This window comes from Coturnix japonica, chromosome 29, assembly GCF_054131305.1.
Source record: "Coturnix japonica strain WE chromosome 29, WE-NBRP24, whole genome shotgun sequence".
Taxonomy (NCBI): domain Eukaryota; kingdom Metazoa; phylum Chordata; class Aves; order Galliformes; family Phasianidae; genus Coturnix; species Coturnix japonica.
This window is the reverse complement of record NC_140691.1, coordinates 7,708,183-7,731,630: the sequence shown is the minus strand read 5'-3', so window position 1 is coordinate 7,731,630 and position 23,448 is coordinate 7,708,183. Positions and strand designations below refer to the sequence as shown.

General features: G+C 42.8%; 1 protein-coding gene across 2 annotated transcripts; it reads left to right on the top strand.

Annotated features, from left to right (window-relative positions):
• Nucleotides 1-14,175: 14,175 nt before the first annotated feature.
• On the top strand, nucleotides 14,176-19,809 carry LOC146755934 (kinesin-like protein KIF20B). 2 transcript variants are annotated; one of them, XM_085525053.1, is made up of 6 exons: nucleotides 14,176-14,220; nucleotides 14,855-14,974; nucleotides 17,123-17,203; nucleotides 17,823-17,949; nucleotides 18,495-18,637; nucleotides 19,649-19,809. In XM_085525053.1, the coding sequence occupies exons 3-6, from the start codon at nucleotides 17,165-17,167 to the stop codon at nucleotides 19,727-19,729; spliced, it is 390 nt and encodes a 129-aa protein (XP_085381179.1). In that variant the 5' UTR covers nucleotides 14,176-14,220; nucleotides 14,855-14,974; nucleotides 17,123-17,164; the 3' UTR covers nucleotides 19,730-19,809. The 2 variants fall into 2 exon arrangements, with proteins under 2 accessions (XP_085381179.1, XP_085381178.1); XM_085525052.1 differs by lacking the exon at nucleotides 17,123-17,203 and adding an exon at nucleotides 16,483-16,683.
• Nucleotides 19,810-23,448: the final 3,639 nt, after the last annotated feature.

Here is a 23,448-nt window from a genome sequence, read left to right as displayed (position 1 = left end):
GGCTTTGATTTCATTTTTGCCAGTGAAATCCTTGTAAAAGGAACTGCAGCAGTGTGATGAGCTAAGGTGAAGATGCTGGTTTTAGTAGTGCTCTAAGCTGAGTGGAAGGGCAATTGAATGAGGGTTATATGCTTTCTCTGGGACGATAAGGTTTTATTTCCTGAGGGAAAGAGCCAGCTTTTCATGGGCTATATGTGGGCTTTGGCAAGGGCAGACAATCCAGTCTGTCAGGAAGCCATTTGAGGTGCTTCAGGTTTGTAAGCTTGTCTTTTTGTTTTTCAGGCGGATATTTGGAGCATGGGTGTAGTGCTGTATGCTCTGCTGTGTGGGTTTTTCCTTTGGATGATGACAATATGATGGCACTCTACAAGAGGCCTTGCTTTTCGGATGGCAGAACATGCTGAGCTGTGGGTAGAAAGGCCTGTCTGCTGAATATTGTCCCTGTTTTTGCTGCTTTGTCTACCAGTATTTTGTGGATTTGGTTCTACGCTTGGTTGGCCTATGTGGCACTGTAGCTTGATTCTATACCATGATAGCATACAGAATTTAAGGAGAAGTATTTTCTTGCCAGTGGGCTGGATTTTTTGTATCTGGTTCTTCAACTGGCTGCTCCCTATACTATCTATAGTAAAAATATAGACACATCATTTGATTTCCCTGAAATGAATGTTCCTAAATGCCAGCTCTTCTCATGTCTACAAAGATCAAAGTTCTGCATTTGCTATTAGAATTTCCACTTCCAGAATCAGGAGGTAATGTAGGACCCCACAGATTGCCTTCAGAATCCAACAGTTAGTTCTGTTTCCTTTCGGAGTGCATAACAACCTGAGCACATGAATTGAATGACGTGGCTTTTTAGTCTGGTACAAACTCTGCTGTACACTGAAACTTGGTCCATTTGTAAGCAGGACTTTGTCCATCTCTGCAGGACAGCAGAAAACCCTTTGTGCTAATCATGATGCCAAGAAGCAGAATGCAGCAAATGGCAGATGATCCAACTGCTTCAGGTGTTCATTTCCTTAAAACTGTGAATAGTTTTGGACTGAGAGTTTGTAAGCAGAACGGAGCTCTTAAAGCTGTCAGAGATTATTTCTGCACTGTTCAATTCTATCTGCATAACATACATAGGACCTCAGAACTGCGTTGCTTGAACTGGTGGAACTTGTTGAAGTGAACTGGGATGAGCAAGTTTTAGAACTTAGTCAGAGTGCTGTAAAAAATGGATAATCTCATGAGTATTAAGGTACAGGATTACTATTTCTGCACTGAATTTGTTTTTATTTTACATGGCTGTGATCTGAAAGTTGCTTGTAACGCAGGCACCTAGGCACTGTTGTGTAACTGAATTTCACACATGATAGGTCCTGAAATATCCTGGAATCTGAAACTCTGACTTGTTTTAAGTCTGCTGCTTGAGTATAATCAGGGTCATAGTGTCTGTGTGCAGTTTTTCTTTCCCTGTAATGCTCCACATCATTTCATTTTGGGAATATTGAAGGAAATGGACTATGTGCCATAACTGTTGTTAGAACAAAGTATGTCTGGTGTGATCTTATGCATAGGTTCTGTAACTGCTCTTCACAGCTCAGGTGTTTGACCTTCCTTTAGGTGAAGTGATGAAATACTGCTGGTTTCTATTTGTGCTTCTAGGCACCTTGAAGCTCTTAGGAATAGAAAAATTGTCTCCAGTTCTTTTCAATGATATCAGTAACAGCTCGAGTGTTGCTGCCCGCTAGGTAGACCCAAAGAAGCGGATTACAGTGAAACAACACACGAGCTGGACCTGCATGAGGATATCTTTCAAGACAGTGGCTCTGTTGCTTGAAGCCTATTTGCTTCTTCCTGACGCCACTCTATTACCAAATATCAACAACCTTTCATGATTCAACTTGCAAATGTTTGACACTAACCCTTGTGTTTCTATGCCTTCCTAGGTGATTCGAGCCCTTGTCAACCCCAAAGATCCAAACCAAGTAGTGATGTTGTCACGGTTTGAACGAAAAATCCACTTGCGCCCGTGACAGGGGGCCGTGGGCCCCGCGGGGGCCCTAGGCCGAAAGGAAAAAGTTAATTAGGAAAAGAAAACAGCGGCAACGATCTAAGGAGGCACACTTATTTACTAAATACTATATCAAAATACAGGATAATAAAATATAATATATAATATAATATAATTGAAAATTGAGCTAACGAATCAGACAAAATAGGAGAGAGAATGAGTCCCGTAACCGAGAGGCCTACTGTGAAATTTAGGCGAGACGGTGAAGGCTCCCACACACTCCCCTGAACGCCAGAACTCGAAAGAAGAGATCAGTCTAGTCTGCAACCGAGTTAATATAGAGTCCAGGTCCCGTGACCTATCGTGTTGTTCTCTGGGAGATGTAGTTTTCTTCTGTAAGTAGCAGATTCAGTAAAATTCATGCTTTATATGATGTTATGATGTGGAATACTGATAGCAAAATTACAAAATTATTAAACCATGACATTCCACCCCTTATTCTACATCATTACATTATGTTTATACATACATACACACTCATACATATAGTTGTGAATAATCAGCAACCTTATTGTCTCAACAATTTATATTTATTCCATACAAATCCCTAAGTTGGGAACAAAACTCTGTAACCTAACCTACTATTTATTAATTTTGAGAACAAAATGGCAAAACTGCCAGAAAAAAGAAAACATGTCAGCGGTGGAGGAGAAAGGCCGTGCTAGTAGGGCGTCCCCCACATCAAGGTGCACTCATCCTTTCCCAGCCACCACAGCAGATTTCCTTTTGACTTATACTTCTTTCCATGTGTACTCTACACATGCATGGCCAGTGCACGATATAGAGTTCAGATGGAAAACTTGCTTACAGAATGCCTAATTAAGGTATATAGAAAAAAAAAGTGTTTCCTTAACATTAATCCACTCTATCTTAAGCCCTGTACCTAATTGGACATTTGTCAAATATTTTCTGAGACTCTACCTATATATCTACAAGAAATCATTGGCTGCACTCCCCCAACATCAAATTCCCTTGTGGTACACATTGGACATTCCCATTTTTGTCCATCACCCACCACGTGCACCCAGGTCCCTGGGCAAAGACAGTACCCCGGAGAGGTTTGCCCTTTCCAGACGCTGGAAGGACCCAAACTGTTTTTCCCAACACACTTTTTATGTGTACTACAGGAACCTTATCTCCCTCCACGGTACGTAGGGAGCTGGATTGGTTAGGACCATTATGATTACTAGATCCTCGAGTGTTGACCAACCAGGTGGCTTCTGCTAAATGGTTCTCCCAGTTTTTGTACGTTCCACCACCCATTGCTTTCAACATAGTTTTCAACAACCCATTGAATCGTTCAATCTTACCAGAAGCTGGTGCATGATAGGGAATATGGTAAATCCACTCAATGCCATGATTTTTGGCCCAAGTGGTTACAAGAGAATTTTTAAAATGGGTCCCATTATCTGATTCAATTCTTTCCGGAGTGCCATGCCGCCACAGGATTTGCTTTTCCAACCCTAATATGGTGTTTCGGGCGGTAGCATGGGGTACTGCGTATGTTTCGAGCCACCCAGTGGTTGCCTCCACCATGGTGAGTACATAACGCTTACCATTGCGAGATCGTGGCAAGGTGATATAATCAACCTGCCATGCTTCTCCATATTTATACTTTTGCCATCGCCCTTCCCCCCAAAAAGGTTTCATCCTCTTGGCTTGTTTAATTATGACGCATGTTTCACAGTCATGAATAACTTGAGCAGTAGCGTCCATAGTTAAGTCCACCTCTCGGTCTCTGGCCCACTTGTATGTCGCATCCCTTCCTTGATGACCTGAAGTCTCGTGGGCCCACCGAGCTAGGAATAATTCACCCTTGTTCTGCCAGTCCAAGTCTATTTGAGCCACCTCAATTTTGGCAGCTCGATCAACCTGATGGTTATTTTTATGTTCTTCAGTAGCCTTACTTTTAGGCACATGAGCATCTACATGGCGCACCTTTACAACAATGTTCCTTATTCGGGCAGCAATGTCTTTCCACAGTTCAGCAGCCCAAACAGGTTTACCCTTTCATTGCCAATTATCATCTTCCCACTGTTGCAACCACCCCCATAAGGCATTTTCCACCATCCATGAATCAGTATAAAGATGAAGCATTGGCCACCTCTCCCGTTCAGCCACATCTAAAGCCAGCTGAACAGCCTTTACCTCTGCGAATTGACTTGATTCTCCTTTACCTTCAGTGGCCTCTGCAACTTGTCGTGTGGGGCTCCATACAGCAGCTTTCCATCTGCGATGCTTCCCTACAATGCAACATGATCCATCTGTGAATAGGGCAAATTTCTTTTCGTTTTCTGGTAGCTCATTGTATGGTGGTGCCTCTTTAGCACGTGATACCTCTTCTGTAGGTGGTTTTTCAATTTTTTTACTCTCAGGCCAGTCCATGATCACTTCTAGAATTCCAGGACTGCTGAGTTTTCCCATTCGAGCTCGTTGAGTAATTAATGAAATCCACTTACTCCAAGTGGCATCAGTAGCATGATGGGTGGAGGGAACCTGTCCTTTAAACATCCAGTTTATTACTGGCAAGCGAGGTGCTAGAAGAAGCTGAACCTCTGTCCCAACTACTTCAGAAGCAGCCCGAACCCCCTCATACACGGCTAAGATCTCCTTCTCAGTCGGAGTGTAGCACTCCTCAGACCCTTTATATGCTCGACTCCAGAATCCCAGGGGTCGGCCTCGGGTCTCTCCTGAGGCTCTTTGCCACAAACTCCAGGTGGGACCTTTCTCTCCAGCAGCAGTGTAGAGGATGTTCTTCACATCCTGTCCTGTCCGTACTGGCCCCAAGGCCACGGCACGGGCTATCTCTTGTTTTACCTGCTCAAAAGCCTGCTGCTGCTCAGGACCCCATGAGAAATTATTCTTCTTCCATGTTACCTGATAGAGGGGGCTCACTATGTGGCTGTAGTTTGGGACATGCATTCTCCAAAAGCCCACTACTCCCAGAAAAGATTAGGTCTCTGTTTTGTTGGTGGGCGGAGACATAGCAGTGATTTTGTCAATCACATCTGCTGGGATGTGACGACGTCCATCTTGCCATTTTATACCTAAGAACTGGATTTCCTGGGCAGGCCCCTTCACCTTGCTGCTCTTAATGGCAAAACCAGCTTTCAAAAGAATTTGGATTATCTGTTTTCCTTTCTGGAAAACCTCTGCTGCTGTATGGCCCCACACTACAATGTCATCAATATACTGCAAGTGTTCAGGAGCATTACCCTGTTCCAAGACAGCTTGGATCAATCAATGGCAAATTGTTGGGCTGTGCTTCCACCCTTGAGGTAAACGGTTCCAGGTATACTGAATACCTCTCCAGGTAAAAGCAAACTGTGGCCTACATTTTGCAGCCAATGGGATGGAAAAGAAGGCATTACCAATGTCAATGGTGGCATACCACCTAGCTTCTTTTGACTCCAGTTCATACTGGAGTTCTAGCATGTCTGGTACAGCAGCACTTAATGGAGGTGTGACTTCATTCAGGCCACAGTAATCTACCGTCAGCCTCCATTCCCCACTGGTTTTACGCACTGGCCATATGGGGCTGTTAAAAGGTGAGTGAGTTTTGCTAATCACTCCCTGATTTTCTAATTGGCGAATTAGCTTGTGAATGGGGAGGAATGAGTCCCTATTGGTGCTGTACTGCCGTCTGTGAACCACTTTGGTGGCAATTGGTACCTCTTGGTCTTTTACCTGGAGCAACCCCACAGCAGAAGGATCATCTGACAGACCAGGTAAAGCTGACAACTGCTTAACGCTGTTTGTGTTAACAGCAGCTATCCCAAAGGCCCATCGATACCCCTTGGGATCCTTAAAATGTCCCATCCTAAGGTAATCGATTCCCAGTATACATGGAGCCTCTGGACCAGTCACAATAGGGTGTTTTTGCCAGTTTCTACCAGTGAGGCTTATTTCGGCCTCCAACATAGTCAATTCTTGAGAACCCCCAGTCACTCCATGGATATATATTGGTTGTGTCCCTTGGTGACTTGAGGGCATTAGGGTGCATTGTGCACCAGTGTCCACCAAGGCTTTATATTTATGTGGTTGAGATGTGCCAGGCCACTTAATCCACACAGTCAAGTTTACTCTGTTGTCCCTTTCCCCCCCCTGGCTGGGGGCAGGGCCCCTCTATTGTTTACCTCGGTGGCTTGCAGCAACTGGAACTTTCCCCCTTTTGGAAGAGTTCGCCTTGGTGGTTGTTTTGTACTGTAATTCTTTCACTCGTGCCTGAAGTGCAGAAGTGGATGAATTATAACACCTCTTTATATCCTCCCCATGATTACTCAAGAAATACAACAAAGCAAAACGTATGGTCTTATCGTTGTCATTTGCTTGAATATGAGGACCTCTCTTTTTTATGGTTGAGATTTTCGATGATACGGGTCGAGAGGAACTCATGTTGTTTAGCTTTTTCAATAGGCGATCGTGGGAATCCTGGTCCCCATCATCTGGTACCACCATGGATCCATCTACATCAGGCATGTTAGTCAACATGTCAATAATATCATTTTGTGTTCCCTCCATTCTGTTTAACCTTTCAGCTATTTTGACAATGGCTGAAGTATAACGATTAACTTCTGTAGTGCTTATAAATAATTCAATCTCCTGAAGTTTAGCAATTAGTTCATTAACAAGGGGTTTCCTTTCCCCTTGGCCATATACTAATGCAAGTGCACTGGCATGCTTTTCTGGAGCAGCCCTTGTAAAGTCACGCCACATTTGTCGTGGTACACGGACTATCTCAGGATCATGTAATTGGTTCGGGTCATTGCGGTTGAAGTGGGAGCTGTATAGCATTTCCACCAGAGCATTTTCTCTCAAAGTTTGGATGCCTTTCTCTATATCAGTCCATTTCCTTTTCTCAGGCTCCAAGTCCCGTTTAAAGGGGAATCTATCTCTTACCGCTATCAACATCCGCTTCCAGAGGGTGTAGGACTGATCTTGGCATGTGCCAATACCTCTGTCCACACGTGCATCTCTGGAAATGCTACCCAGTTGGCGAGCTTCATTGCCATCAAGCCACACACTGCTGGCACCATTGTCCCAGCATCGAAGTAACCAAGTGACCATATGTTCTTTTGGTTGACGTGTGTAATCCTTTCTTAGATCCCGAATTTCACTCAGTTTTAAAGATCTATCATTAATGGTCGTAATACTTTGCTCACCTTTTGCTCTATCAAGAGTCCCGGGTGTTGATGGTGGCAACTGTGTTGATGAGGCTGCCCCATCTCTAAGTTTGGACTCGAGAAATTCTCGTAAAGAAAATCTAACTTTTGGCTCCTCTTCTTCATCTGACTCTGCCTCTTGTATTATTTCCTCCAGGTAACCCTCCTTCTTTTTCCTCTCTCCTAACTTCCTCTGCTCCTCATACTTCTTCTGCTCCTCTATCATCTTCTTATACCCCTCTAACATCCTCTGCTCCTCCAACTTCTTCTGGTCTTCTGACTCCCCCTGCTCTCCTGAGTCCCCCTGCTCTCCTGAGTCCCCCTGCTCTCCTGAGTCCTGCTCTCCTAACTCCCTCCGCTCTTCTAACTCCTTCTGCATTTTCTCTAGCTGAGTTGAAAATTGTTTTATTTTTCGCCCTCTTACAGGGGCAACTAACATTGTATCTGGTGCCCCTGGTAGTTGGTCAAGGTGTGGTACATACGGTTCAGATTTGGGGATGTTCCCCTTGGACTGGAGGGTGCATAGCTTGGATCGGAGGAGATCGCGCTCGAACTCCAGGGTGTCGAACTCAGCCCTGAGGGCGTTGTACTTGGACTGAATTGTGTCGAACCCGGACTGGAGCGCGTCGTGTTTGAACTGGAGAGTGTTGCACTCAGATTGGACGGCATCGTAAGTGGTCTGGAGGTTGTTACGATCGATCTTGATAGCATCGAACTGAACCTTGAGGTCGCTGTACATGGACCGGAGGACGTCTCGCTCAGATCGGAGGGTGTTACACTCGGACTGGAGGATGTTGTGCTCAGACTGGAGGGCGTTGTAATCAGTCTGGAGGGTGTCACGCTCCGACGGGAGAATGTCGCGCTCAGACTGGGGGCAGCTATTCTCAGTCTGGAGGGCGTTGTGCTCGGACCGGAGAGTGTTGTGCTCGGACTGGAGAGCGTTGTGCTCGGACCGGAGAGCGTTGTGCTCAGAATGGAGAGCGTCGTGCTTGGACCGGAGAGCGTTGTGCTCGGACTGGAGAGTGTCGTGCTTGGACCGGAGAGCATTGTGCTCGGTCTGGAGAGTGTTGTGCTCGGACTGGAGAGCGTTGTGCTTGGACCGGAGAGCGTTGTTCTCGGACTGGAGAGCGTTGTGCTCGGACCGGAGAGCGTTGTGCTCAGACTGGAGAGCGTTGTGCTCGGACTGGAGAGTGTCGTGCTTGGACCGGAGAGTGTTGTGCTCGGACTGGAGAGTGCTGTGCTCGGACTGAAGAGTGTTGAGTTTGGATTGCAGGGATTCTTTCTCATACCAATATGTGTCTCGTTGATATAGGAGGTCTTCTCTCTCAGCTCTGAGACTCTCTTTCTCATACCAGAATGAGTCTCGTTGTTGTAGGAGGTTATTTCTCTCATCAAGGAGACTCTCATTCTCAGCCCTGAGACTCCCTCTCTCAGCATCAAAAACTTCCCTCTCAGAAATGGTATTAAATAAGGCCCGATAAGCATTAGCTAGGCCCCAAGTCTTTTGTGCCTCCTGAGATCTGCCTGAGCCACAACATTCCTGTCTCAAATATGCGGTCAAACTCTTGGGATTCTTTAAGTGTTCAGGAGTAAAGCTCCATGACACTAAAGATGTCTGTCTTCTAAAAGTCTCTCCAAAGTCTCTCCACACTCCCTGCCACTCAGTATTCTCTGATTCTAGGGAAGACTTCCTCCTGATGTAACAAATGTAATAAATCCAAGAACCAATAAGTAAAAAAACCAACATTAAGTTCAGGGAGATTGACACAATTGACAGTGTGGTCCACTGGGACAATTGTTCATTAGAAGACTGCTTAAAGGATGCAAAGAAAAAAGGAGGAGTACGCTCAAAAACCACAATTCCTGAACTATTAGTTGCATTAGTTGCATTAGTTGCTCCCTCTGGAGCTGCATGCAGATACCAAGTAAGTGTTGATAACCATGCTTTCAATCTATAATACATTCCTATAACTTCATAGGTAAAATGGGCTAGCTTAAACATGGTCCAATATGTTTGGAGCATCATAAAAGAGGAACTAATGAAATGCAGTACCTTATAAAGCCAACTTAGTAGAGAGAACTTTTTTTTTTATTTTTCCAATAGACAGAAAAAAAAGTTAAAAACGCAAAGCTCAGTAGCGTTTATAAAATAAACCGGAGTATTATTTTCGGACTTTCAAGGTCAAGCTCGCAGGCGCAGAATCGCAAACCTAAGATAGCTCCTTAACAAAGAAAAACAACTTGTAGCCCTGTTAAAAGCTAAAAGAGCAACAGAAGAAAACACAGAAAAACAGTGACTCAAACTGCCTGCATTCTCCACCAAAATCTGTCACGGTTTGAACGAAAAATCCACTTGCGCCCGTGACAGGGGGCCGTGGGCCCCGCGGGGGCCCTAGGCCGAAAGGAAAAAGTTAATTAGGAAAAGAAAACAGCGGCAACGATCTAAGGAGGCACACTTATTTACTAAATACTATATCAAAATACAGGATAATAAAATATAATATATAATATAATATAATTGAAAATTGAGCTAACGAATCAGACAAAATAGGAGAGAGAATGAGTCCCGTAACCGAGAGGCCTACTGTGAAATTTAGGCGAGACGGTGAAGGCTCCCACACACTCCCCTGAACGCCAGAACTCGAAAGAAGAGATCAGTCTAGTCTGCAACCGAGTTAATATAGAGTCCAGGTCCCGTGACCTATCGTGTTGTTCTCTGGGAGATGTAGTTTTCTTCTGTAAGTAGCAGATTCAGTAAAATTCATGCTTTATATGATGTTATGATGTGGAATACTGATAGCAAAATTACAAAATTATTAAACCATGACAGATGTGCAGTGTGTTTCCATCAATGGAGAGTTCTTATTAAGCACGAATCGCTGCAATTCGGATGACAGCCTTCCACATGGTAACAGTGATGGACACAAGGGGCTCATCCACGTTCATGCTCTCATATCTCCTGGCTCTGCTGAAGATGCTGACCTGAGCCTGCCAGACACAGCAGTCACCTGCCTGGATTGTGACCCAGCGCCTTTGCAGTGCTGCCCATCCCAAGCACAGCCCGAGTGCCCCAGCAGCAGCACCACCATGCAGGAGCAGGTCAGCATCAGTGAGGTGAAGCTGAGCATCTTAGATGGGGACTTAGAGTCAGGCTGCCAGTCCCAGGCACCAGGCAGCAGCACAAGCTCTGAGCCACTCTCATCTTGACAAGAGGAGTCCCATCTTCACCCTTGACCTCTCAAGCCCTCCTGTCTTTTATTGAATAAAGTCACTCTCATGCTCAGTCATCGCCTTCATTTCTGAAAATGAAATGAAGGTGAGTTAGCAGAAAGCACAAGGCCATATTATATTAGGCTCTAGCAAATTTACAGGCAGTCACTGCACGAAGAGGTAGATCTGAGTTGCACATTATATGAATCCCACAAAGATTAAGGAAATCTGAAGCTTTCAATATATTTTTTTTTATTCTTTTTTCATTTCATTTTTAAACAACTGAACCAGACCCCCACCCTCACAGGAGCTGTAAAGATAACAGCAATAACCTGCAATGTAACTCTAATCCTAACCCTTACCCTGATTCTGAAATCATCTCTAACTCCAAATGTAACAACAAAAATGATGCTAGAAGTTTGTAGCAAAAGAAACCTTAACCCTGATCATAATCCAAAAAAAAAATCATTATGGTAACAATAATCTTTACCTTAAGAGTAATATTAATCAGAGCCCAGATGATGCCTGCATCCAATCAGAAGCATGCTTTGTATTATTTAAGAGTTGTATTTTTTCCAATGAACTCTCTCTATTATCACGTTTATAAAGTAACAGAGTCTGTTCTTTTTCTCCTGGCACTGTGCCTTATTCCTGACATCCCCTGGAAATGACCCAGATAGGGCACCATCAAAGTAATGCTAATAGTAATGTCAATCCTAAGGGTATCTCTAGCCTCAGTGTTAATGGGACGCTAACAACAGTCCCAACAGCCTTAAACATTCTGGTGGTGTGAAAGAGGTGCTGCCTTGCACATGCTGGGCAGTCCCATTGCCTGTTAAATGCAGGCGGCAGCGTAGAAACATGATGCCCGTGGTCAGAATGCCCTGTGGCAGATCCTGGCACTGGAGAACTGACCGGAGAACCATGAGAGAACTGACAACAAATCACTCGACATCAGAACCGACCCAGTGGTTATTTACAAGCCTTGGGTGACCCAGACAGGATCTCAGAGTGGTGAATGTAGGTACAGAAGTTGTTACTACTCTGTTTTCTTCTAAAAGCTGCTCAGCTGCTTTGCATTTCAGACCATCCCTGGCTTCACTGTGTGCATCTGTCCAATTGATACCAGGTGTTTTTTTTCATCTCAGAAGTTGGGGGTGGGGGGGTGGGGGGTGGGAAAGGGACATCAATTCAATTACTCGTTTATTTATTGACATAGATTCACATTTGCTACGTTTGGAGAAGTTTTTATTTGTTTGCTGTGGTTTGGTTTTTTCTTTTTTTTTTTTTTTTCCCCCCTTCCCTCCTCTTCCATCTTTGTGTTCTTCCCCTATAATCAAAAGAGAACGGATCCCCAGGGTCTGTCCCGCAGACGTTCTTTCCGTGGTCTCTGCTGCCACCTGCTGGCCAATACACGGAACTGCCACTGTTGGGCGTTTGGTGCCGCAGGAAGCACAACGCAGATCTGAGTTCTGACCGGTCTACGCAGCAAATCCGCCAATCTTTATTGTGATAAGCCCTCCACATGGCATTGCGCATGCACTCGAACACGCAGCAGGCATAGATTTCTCCTAACTCCTTGAGGAGCAGGCAAGCAGAACAACTGAGCACACCACTGCTTGTGATTGGGCCACCCCCATCATAGAGATGTGTCTTAGATCTTTTACCCACCCCTGGACTGGCCTTGTTGTTTTAACGATAACCTCTGAAATATGAGTTACTGGTTCTACCACCTGTAGTGTAGAATAGGTAGCCAATAAATGCTCTTCAACTGTGATGTATCTTTATTCTGCTCCATGCCAAACCTGTGACCAAAACCTCATAGGGGTTCACAAAGAACTCTGGCTCTGCCAGAGCCCCCATCCAGACCCTTCTTGAGTTACATTCACATCTAGTTTGGCTGAAAAGGTTGGACTATAAATACTCAGTGCTTGGGCCTGTTTAACAGATATTTTTTCCTGATTATGCTGTCCATCGATCTTTTTAAACTGAACTCCTGCTCTAATCTGGTCTTTAAACATTTGCTGTCTCAAGACCCTAATGGGTCCAGACTGGATTACCTTAGGGGCTGGACGCCTACATCATGGCAGCAGATGGTTCTCTGACCTTTCCACCACCATTCAGAGCCTGCATCTGGCCGTAGGCACAAATCTTGTCTCCCCATCAATTGGGCAGCCTGTTGTATTACAGCACCTGAGGGCCACTGGGGGGTTCAGTATGGATAACATAGACCCATCCTGATGTAAAGGTGATGGCTGTAGGATGAGATCCCTCGTTCCTGATGAAAAATTTATTGACTGGGCTCTCAAAATCATCTTCATAGATTGCCTCTTTCATGCCTAATTCTCTAATATAATTTTGTTAGTCCTCCATAGAGGACCACAGGCCGATATTTAATGGTATGTCATTCTTATTTGGCCATGTTATATGACACACAGCCATAAATCATTCACTGATCAAATGGCTATCCTCATTATGTTGGACAGAGCATAGAGTCTTTGCCTGAGGGCAGGGTGAGTAGTAATGGATGTCAGTTTTGAAATTTCCAGTCCGTTCACCACAGCGCTTTCTGCCTCCATGTCCCATAACCAGAGCAGCTATGCTGGCATGCTCTCTTGGTTTCTGTCTAAACCACTGTACTATATCCACCAGTTCAGCTGCTGTATTATGGGCAGCAGGGTTTGGGGGGTTGGACACTGGTCAGGGCACTCCCACCAGCCTATCCTGCATTTTATTTATTTATTTATTTATTTCATTTTTGGGTTACAATCAGTCAGATCTCAAATAGATCTAGTCCAAATGGAACCTCAAAATCTGACCTTTTAGTGCCTTCACTTACAGAGTCCATTTTATACAGATTCCCTTGTACAGGGTCATCATGGTCTTCCAGAGAGATGTCCCTGATCTTACATAGGAGAATGATTGAATTAGGTTTTTCCCCATCAAAACTGCCACCTGTCTTTCCAGTTTTTCAACACTGTCATTCAATAGCTGATTTGCATCAGCCTGAGCCTCTTCAGTTATGTTCAGACGGTTCAAGGCCATCAGCAGTGGCCATGCCACCATGAACACAGCTTACTGTCATTCTCAGGTTGTAAGTATGTCTTTGCTAAGACCATGGAAATACTCAGTCAGGTGGGCCAGGGACTCATGGACCCTCCCTCCGTCCCACACAGGGCCCCATTTTTCAGTGACAGAAGCAGTGCTGCATTTTGAGGATCCTAGGAATCCCAGGACATGCCCTGACAAAAGGTCATTCAAAGGGGTAGTCTTTCCCCATCCAAACCACCCCATGATATTCACAGAATCACAGAATTGTAGGGGTTGGAAGGGACCTCCAGAGACCATTGAGTCCAGCCCCCCTGCCAAAGCAGGTTCCCTACACCACATCGCACAGCTCGGCATCCAGGCAGGTCTTGAATATCTCCAGAGAAGGAGACTCCACAACCACCCAGGGCAGCCTGTTCCAGTGCTCTGTCACCCTCACCATAAAGAAGTTATTGCACACATTAGTGCAGAACTTCTTATGCTGTACTTTCATCCCATTACCCCTAATCCTGTCCCCACGCATTACTGGAAAGAGACCAGCCTCACCACTATGACCCCCACACCTCAGGTATTTATTAACCTGGATCCTGTCCCCTCTCAGCCTTCTTTTCTCAAGGCTAAACAGACCCAGTTCCCTAAGTCTCTCCTCATAGCGGAGATGCTCCAGGCCCTTCACCATCTTTGTGACCCTCCGCTCCTGAAGAAAGACAAAGTAGAAGGAATGACTCTGTAAATGAAAAGGTATGATTATATTTATAGAAAGTCAGTACGTAACATCTTGTTAACCTCTTTTTGTTCTTCTGTTTTCCTAGGAGATACTGGAGCTGGAATCATTTTTCTTAGCATATAGTCCTTTAACTACATATTCAGTGATGAGTACTTGTTGGTTCTTTTTGTCTTCCACTCAAACATGAGCTCTCATCTTCTCAAAAATATTTTATTTACTAGAACACCATCTCTCTGTGTACATTATGGAACTTTTCCATGCAGTTTTCCATGCATTCGTATGTGGATGCTGAAGATTAGGCAGAGGTTTAGCCTTTGGTGTTCTAACATAGCAGCTGTGAGCGTGCAGAGTATGGGAGGAATGGATGACAAAACGACCAGCGTTACAGATTTTGTCTCTAAATAATGTCTCGCTTTCTCTCTTTTGGAGGCAGAATACTGCCTGAGACTGTTAGTGAGACCCAGTAGGGTGTATCTGAAGATCACACAATGAATAGATGTTACTACCTTCCCACACTTGTGCTGTGTTTCAGCTTACGTGTTCATGTGGCGTCTGAGCTTGAGGTTTTACACTGTAACTTTAGAAAACTCGGGATATTTTGGAGGTCTAATGCATAGCCTAATCTTTATTCCTTTTAAATATTTACAGCCTAGGAAACAACAAAGCAAAACTAAAACTGGAGAAAGTATTCCATTAAGATGCAAAGCTGAAGACAATTATTTGTCACGTTGATGTACTAGGAGCCTCACTTCATTAAATGAATCTGAGGTTAGTATGAAACTTCAGATCTGACAATGTTGTGATTGTATTGCTTTTGATAAGGAATGAGTAGGAAAAGATCTCATGTTCTCTAAACAATTCCCAAGTTTTAATTTATTTATCCCTTTCAAGGTGATCAGATCACCTGTTTTTATAGCCTTTGATAGGAATAAAAGCTGTTGAAACAATTGTGTGATGAATTTTTGTCAGGTGCTGTTGAAAACTCTCCTCATGTTAACGCTTATGAAGTGGCTCATGATTAGATAAGTTACTTGGAAAAAATTCATGGAGCCACTGAAACGGGCACAGCAAATTGAACTTATTTTCTTCCTCTGCAGGATTTCTGGATATTGTTTTGTTTGCAGATGATGTTAATCATTCCTATATAAGTTTTTAATTGCTAACTTTCATAAAATAGCAGTTACATATATTTTAAAACCAAGTATTTATTAACCAACTTAATTCTTGGAAATACAGTGGGTGGTGATACTCCATTCAGATTCTTAGCAGAGCCTGATAAAGTGGCTCTGACTACTTTTTGTCTTTCTACAATCTTTGGTAACTTTTTGAGAGGAAGAAGACTCCCCTCAGGGGGTCGGAACAGTGTAAGTAGTAAAAGCTGCTAGTCTGTGTTTGGGACACTGGAGTTTGCTAGTTACTAGCAGCAGTAGAAGCAGCCATCTCCCATTTTCTGATGTCCCCAGCAGCCTGTCTTCCATGTGTTCAACCAGCATCTGAACTCATTTTTGATATGCTTGCTGAATTCCTGCCATAGAGAAGGAGGAGTCCAGGTGATCTCAGTTCTGACTTTGTTGTTCCTGTTGAGAAAAACAGGATTGGGTGGATTGTGGACAGTAAGTGCTGCTGGGGAAATGCATACTGACATTTCCCTGTCACTTAGCTGTGCATTTGCTGCCATTTGACCGTGAGCAGGTACATGATAGCCTTCAGCTTAAGTACAGTGTCATTGCTTGAATGTCTGTATTCTCTCCAGGGAAAAGATAGCAATGGAGTTCTTTAATGACTTGTACTGGGCTTGCACCTTGCCAGCTGGACCTTACTTATGTAAATAACATCTCTAGTGTAGAAGAGGAAGGGCAAATTCCCTAAGATTAAGCTGGAAGTTAATCGAACACTTGAATCAAATGCTCCTGTTCCTGCCCAGTTCTGACACAGCAGAGTTGAGATGAAGAAAATCGTGTCAGTTCTACCACCATTCTCTATTAAAAAAAAAGTGTAGTTGTCTGTGCCCTTGAGAAAAAATGACTTGTAAAGTATCAGGCTCAGTTTAACATGGAGAACTTTTTTTGTGATCATAGATTGGAAATAATTTTAAATGTAACAAGTTCTAGGAAAGAATGGTAAAACTCTGCTGTAACTGAAATAGACTCCTTCTGTTACAAGTGTTCTTACAGCAGGAAAATCGAATGCTTACATATCCTTTTCCAGATGCTTTATAGCTTTTTAATCTCATGGCTACCTTAACATTTGCACTTAAAGTTATTCTGTGCTATCAGGAGCATTTGGAAACTGTCCTCGACTCTTCTGGAGTGTCCACAGAAAATGGCAAAACTAGTCGGTTCCCAAAACCGGAGCTGGAAATCCCACTGACACCTCTGCAACCTGATAAGATGGAGATAAAGCAGCACGGCAGCATGATACCTTTAGGAGTGAAAATGCCTAAGGCAAAAAAGAAAAAAAGTGATGACATGGATGAGGTATGACCTAGACCCAACAGAAAACAAAATATCTGATGCCTTTTTACCATTCTCATTCAAGCATTAAAAAAAATGCTATTTCTACCTCAGTAAAGTAGTTGAAGAATTTAATCAATGAACTGCTTTAATGAACAAAACTAATAGCCAAGCTCAGTGATAATGGTTTAAGAGAAGGGAATTTCTCTTAACTCCATTGTGTATTTTCTTTGAAACCTGTAGACATAAATCAGCTTTTTAGACATCATGAGATGTCTAATACTGATATCTTAATGTCCTGTTTTTATAATTGAATGCTCATTTATTATTTGATTTACAGTGGAATAGTTACCACTAGCAGATACTTCCCTACTATTAGCAAAAGTGTTTAAAGTGTTCACTTTTGTGACATCAGTTGTTCTTTCCAAAAGAATCATGGCTGAAACGTGTCTTATTTTCCCAGGATTTTGTGAAAAGTGAGAACACGAAAAATACAAAATCTGTCATGGCTTTTAATTCACCCTCTGCAAGTAACGAGAAAATGGTTGGTTTTTGTTCTAGTTTTGAAGCTAGCTTGGGACTTCCTGTAATTGTGTGGTCACACGAAAGAAGCAGTGTCTTATCCTTATGTGTATACCTGAATGGGAATCTTACATGCTTATGAGCTCTTCCTATTAAATTCCATAAGCTAACCAAAGGGCAAGTCAGTCTGTCCCCAGAGCGTGTAATGGCTGTACTGTGTAATGATTTGGAGGGAAGGATATTGCACACTGAATAGTTGGGAAGAGAAGCTTTAGTGTATTATCGTGTGCTTTTGTAAGTGAAGCCCTTGTATTAAACTAAGGTTCATATCATTAATATGCATGGCAATTATTAAAAACAGATGTTCACATGTGATAGCAGTATCTTTGGCATGGTCAGAGTATGAGTAGTAGATTTTTCCCATCTGTTGTCTTCTGTTTTGTATGTTTGTTTATTTATTTTATTTATTATACCCCCTAAAGGGTATAAAATTGTCTACATTACTTGCCGTTGTGGTATCATCAGCATAATGAACAGAGGTGTCAGTAGTAAAGCTCAAAATGTCAACTTAAAATAACGTTGAACTAAAATGAAGTTTAAACAATGCTCTTGTTTCACATGTTCACATCTCTGTTGAACAGAAATCCGGAAAAGACTACTTCCTGAGAAAGCGAGTACATGCTTCAAGACTGACTAAAAAGAAGGATGAAACACTGCAAAAAGTTGGAGATTTTATTCAAAGCTCTCCTTCTATTATACACTCTAAAGGTTGGTGTAGAATAAGTTTTATTCCATGTTTTCTAGACATTGTAGAATGGCTTGTTTCTGCTGTAGGCTATTAATGTATGTGTTCTTAGAGAACTTGTCTGCCATGTTAAGTTGTCTTGTCCTTTGATTTATGAAGTAAATGCATTTATTCGTCTCTTCAGAGATTCATTATTACATTTGTGAATATCTACAAGTATACAGAGAAAGTTGGTTCTGTCTTGTGCTTCTGTCAGCACGAAAGTTAGGCCTGTTGTTTAACTCCTGCTGAAGTTTCTGACTTCCAGCGACTTCTGAGCCATGATTGTCTTTCATACTCCATTTTAATGCGTGCTTTAAGCTGCCGTACCTGAAGCTATAAACTGTTTCAGCTATAGAAGCAATAAAGAACCTCGATGAACAAATACAATTTCTGAGTATTTTCACTTAAATTTTACGTGTCATTTATAAACCAAGTTTGTTACGAAGCTTTTTTTGCATTCAGTGATTTAAAGACTCACAAAACCAGTAAGTTTATTGGTTTATGTATCAAAACAAATTTCTTCTAGCCAAGAAGCTGATGTCAGCAGTAAGTTCTCCTAAATCAAACGAATCTGAAAGTCTTGAAGAAGGAGAGACCAAGCCTAAACGATGCAAAAGGAAGCTGTATTCCACTGTCGTTTCTGGCCCTCTAGATATACCTGCTTCTTCGGTAAGCGATTATACTGTAGTCTTGGCTTAAAATAAACTACTAAGGAGTCCAAACAGACTGGAGGTTTCATCTATTTGCAAGAGGAGGTTGAAAGTACTGAGGTATTTCTTTATTCTACCAAGTCATTCTTGTTGGTCTTCCTGCTGTTCTGTTTTATTTTGTCCTCAAAGATCTCTGTGTTTGGCTGGCTTACAGTTTACTAAGTAGGTGATGTAGCAATCACGGAGATGTCTTCTAATTTGGAATCATAGATAATTTCAGTGTGTCGGAGTGGGATTATTCTACTACACGCTTTTCTAGAGCACAACTTAGACAGCTTTTTAGGTATGCTTAAACTATGATCTCCTGTCTAAGCCAACTTGCAAAGGATCTGATGTGCCAGTTTCATGACTCTGTCGGCAGCTATTGTGCTAAGAACATTCTTGCTCTGTTGGAACTGCATCTTTTAATTATATTAGAGTCCTTTTTCTGTTCAGCATAGTGATCATTTGCCCATACTGTAATATCCCTCTGAATTTTTTGATGATTTGACGAATGATAGGGGCACAAACCAAAATGTTATTTTTTTTTGTTAGAGGATGAAGAAGATGAGAATTTCTTTTCTCACTGTAGTTCTGAGAACATGGAACTGAACCGAGAACTGAAATTCTGGGCAAGTCATAGCTACAGGGATTGAGGCTAAAAATGTTTTCTGAACGCTTCATGTTTCACAAAACAAGTATTATAATACTCTTTTGAAAACAAGTATTTCAAAATGAAAGCTGCCTTCAGGCTTTCCTCAGATGTATGTGCTTTTTTAAGATAAACAGGATTTTGTACATTCTCCATATTTGTTCCTTGTGATTAAGCTGCATTAAAATGATCTCGGTATCCCATATTTTTCTGAATAAAATATAATAAGCAAATTCCATTCTGAAATCCATTTAGGGGATGAAATATGTTTGCGTGGGTCAAGAAGAGCTTGTCAGTCTTGTGCGAAAAGATGAGTAACTTTTGAAATGTTTTCTTCAGGAATCTGAGGAACATAAGAAGGAAAGTGATCATCTGATCATCAAGCGACGGCTGAGATCCAGAACAGCTAAAAAACCTTGAAGAAGCGTGTTTGTTCCCCTTTCTCAGGACATACTTTTATTGTATTATTAAAACTGGTTGTTAATAAACAGTAACAGTTACTCCGTTGTGTTCTTAAATTTGTATATAGGTATTTGTTGCAGAACGGCGGGAGAAAAGCAGACGACCACACCTGTCATTGACATATGATCAGCGAATCTCATTTATTCCTTGGCTGCGTGTACCTTAATAATACGGATAATTAGCTCATACATATTGTAAAAGTGGAGCTCATCATTGGTTCCCAATTACATACCATCCCCAAGTATCTTAACAGCTTGTTGTTATCAACTGAAAGCTACTCCCTTGCTGAGTTCCCAGAACCATGGCTAGTTTCTCACCATCCCAGGGCATCCTGTTGTTCTTGCTGTCCTTGCAGGTGTTATGGCTGCTTGCTTAGCTGCACCATGTTTACGACCCTTCTCAGCTAACTAGCTGTAAAAAACACTCTCTACATTTCCCCCGTTTTCTTTTAGGCTGAAAAAGGGGTTGATTTAACGACCGATTAATCATATTTAACAAGCAGTTCAGTTCATTTGTTCAATCAGTTCTCATGTAGTTTTATCCTGCTTCGTAGCTGCTGTTCTGTGAACTTCTCATCTGGATCCATGACGGACGCTCCGTAGAATTCTTCTTACAATACTGCCTATAGAATAGCAACACTACTTAAATTAATAACATAACTATTATAACTCAATCAAGGCCTCGATTGACAATACTCTAAAAGTGAAAAAAGAGACAAGTCAAATACAACATAACAACATTACTGTTAAACCCACTAAAAAGAACAAACATGTTTGTACTGCAACCTAAGTTTCTGCAACCTGAAAATAAATCCATGAGGGTCCCATTGTGTTAATGTGTAACTGATCAGGAAAAGTCTTCAATTTTCATATACTCTGATATATTGATTTTAATGACCACTAAAATTTGTGAAATAAATGCTTTTAAGATGCTCATAACCATGCTCTACCGACTGAGTTATCCGGGCTAATAATTGATTAATGATCGTGCAATTTTATGAAGTAACATGTCAAATAGAACCAATTTTAGAGGACATTTTAGAGGAGTGTTATCACTAGGGGCTAATTAATAGGCTAATAACATCATAACCAAACAGTACTAAAACATTAAAAGAGCTATTCCTGTAGATTCTAGTATTGATTAGATCAAATCCTGTTTAATACACATCTGATCTATTACTAAAATAGAAGAAGCACACAACATCCTAGCTAATGCCTTAAATTCTAAATCTTGAGACTGCATTGGTAAAACAGAAAATCACACACTATGTCAAACTATTACTAATATTATCTATAACACAGCAAGTTACAAAGCAATATCACTAAGTAAGGCTGGATGCTATTTTCTGCCTTCAGATGAGACCGAAGATATCATGCTGGAACCCACATAGGGCCAGTCCCTGTGGAAATACGAGCATATTCACGACCCCAAGTTGTCAGTGGTAGGGAACAGTCCCAAAGTCCTGTGGCCATATTCCAAACATTAACCATAGGCTGTTCCTTTAGCACTGGGGAAGCCTCAAAATGACAATCCACATAAGCTGTATCTCTATGATTACGATTCAAAAAATTCAGCACAAGCAAAACAAGCAAAACCTTGCATAATATTTCTTGTAGCGTGTCTCCCATATTCCCCCTTTTTTGTTTAATAATAATAAGAATGGATTTCAATGTTTGATAAATGTGATCAGTGATAGCTTGTCCAGTGGGAGAATGAGCAATGGCTGTAGTATGTTTAACACACCCTTCTTGGAGGAAAGTTTGAGTGGCCTTAGAGGTATACGCAGGCCCATTATCTGTTTTTGTAGTATGTGGGATTCCCATAGCAGCATAAGCAGATAACCAGTGTTTACGGGTGTCATGACTGTGTTCACCTGTATGTGCTGTGGTAAATACGTAAGAAAAATTAGTATCTATTGTTACATGTGCATATTTTAGACAGCCAAATTCAGGAACGTGAGTGACATCTGTCTGACACAGTTGAAGAGGTGCTGTGCCACATGGATTTGTCCCAGTTTGAGGCAAAGAGGTATCAGTCAAATTATGTAGCTGGTATTCAGAGACAAACACGGTGTATTGCGTAGGAGAGAGGATCATCCTTAACACAGTTTTCTAATCGTGAGGGGTCATAGAGTAACTGTCACTGTTTGCAACCAAAAGATTGTATGTAAAGGCTGACTGAAGTCCATATGTTCTCACTGACTCCCTTAGCTCCTTCACTGCCTCACAAGGCAGGGATTCCAAATGGGGGACCTGATTAGGAAAGGTTTGCAACGTGTCAGCATCACCCCTTAATATTGTTTCTTTTCTGCCTTGCTCTAAGACATCACAGTACGCTGTAGGGAAATTTGTCATTCCTGCTCCCTTCAAAGTATCATCAGGAGGAAATGCGTCCGATTCGCTTTCTGGATCTACAGGACCGGGGTCACAACGATCCCCTGGTTTCAGTCCGTCCGTGTCTTTAACCACATTATACGCGGGCTGCACAGACGCAGCCGCGCACGACGAGGGGTGGGCGGCATGGCGAGGTGCAGAGAACAACGTGGGCAGAGCAGAGGGTGGGGGTGCGACGAGCGACGTAGGCGGACTGAAGGGCGGGGGGGCCGTAGAGGCCGACAACGCGGCGAGCGACGTGAGGGGGGCGGCAGGCGGCCGCTGGCTGGGAACGGCTGGTTGTGTCGGAGCGCGGCCGCTGTTCTTTCGTGCGCTGGGCTGGAGGTTTCTTGACCGGCGACGGCAGGTGACGGTGTTGTGGTTGTCCGAGCGGCAGTTCTGGCACCACACACCGACAGCTTGGCAATTCCATCGCAAATGTCTCTTAACGCCGCACCGGAAACATTTAACAGAGGTGCTTGGGCCTGCACTGGTTACCGCAGACGCTTGTAAGGGTGCAAGAGCTGCTGAAACTTGATTCTGAGAAGCCTCAGCCTGTGCTTTTAATCCTGCCCCTAGCTCTTTAATGGCCTCAACTATGAAAGCCTGAGCCCCTGTGGGAACGCTTGATAATCTGTGTAACGCCTCCTCTATTGTCCAGTTACTCCTCAAAGTACTTAGAATGCCACGAACTGTAGCATTACAATTCTGAAGTGCACAATGTTTTAGCATTATTTCCCTCATGTACTCTGGTACTCCAGCCTTCTCTATGGCTCCGGCTACCTTATCTAGAGGCGCTCCAAAATCCTCATTTCTTCCCTGCTGGGAAGAAACTTGTTTAGCAGTATCTTCACCCTGTTCATCAATATACCATGAGAAAAGACCTTTCATCTCATCTCATTTGATGTATGTATGTTGCAGAACAGCGGGAGAAAAGCAGACGACCACACCTGTCATTGACATATGATCAGCTAATCTCATTTATTCCTTGGCTGTGTGTACATTTATAATACGGACAATTAGCTCATACATATTGCAAAAGTGGAGCTCATCATTGGTTCCCAATTACATACCATCCCCAAGTATCTTAACAGCTTGTTGTTATCAACTGAAAGCTACTCCCTTGCTGAGTTCCCAGAACCATGGCTAGTTTCTCACCATCACAGGGCATCCTGATGTTCTTGCTGTCCTTGCAGGTGTTATGGCTGCTTGATTAACCGCACCGTGTTTATGACCCTTCTCAGCTAACTAGCTGTAAAAAACACTCTCTACAGGACCCCACAGATTACCTTCAGAATTCAACAG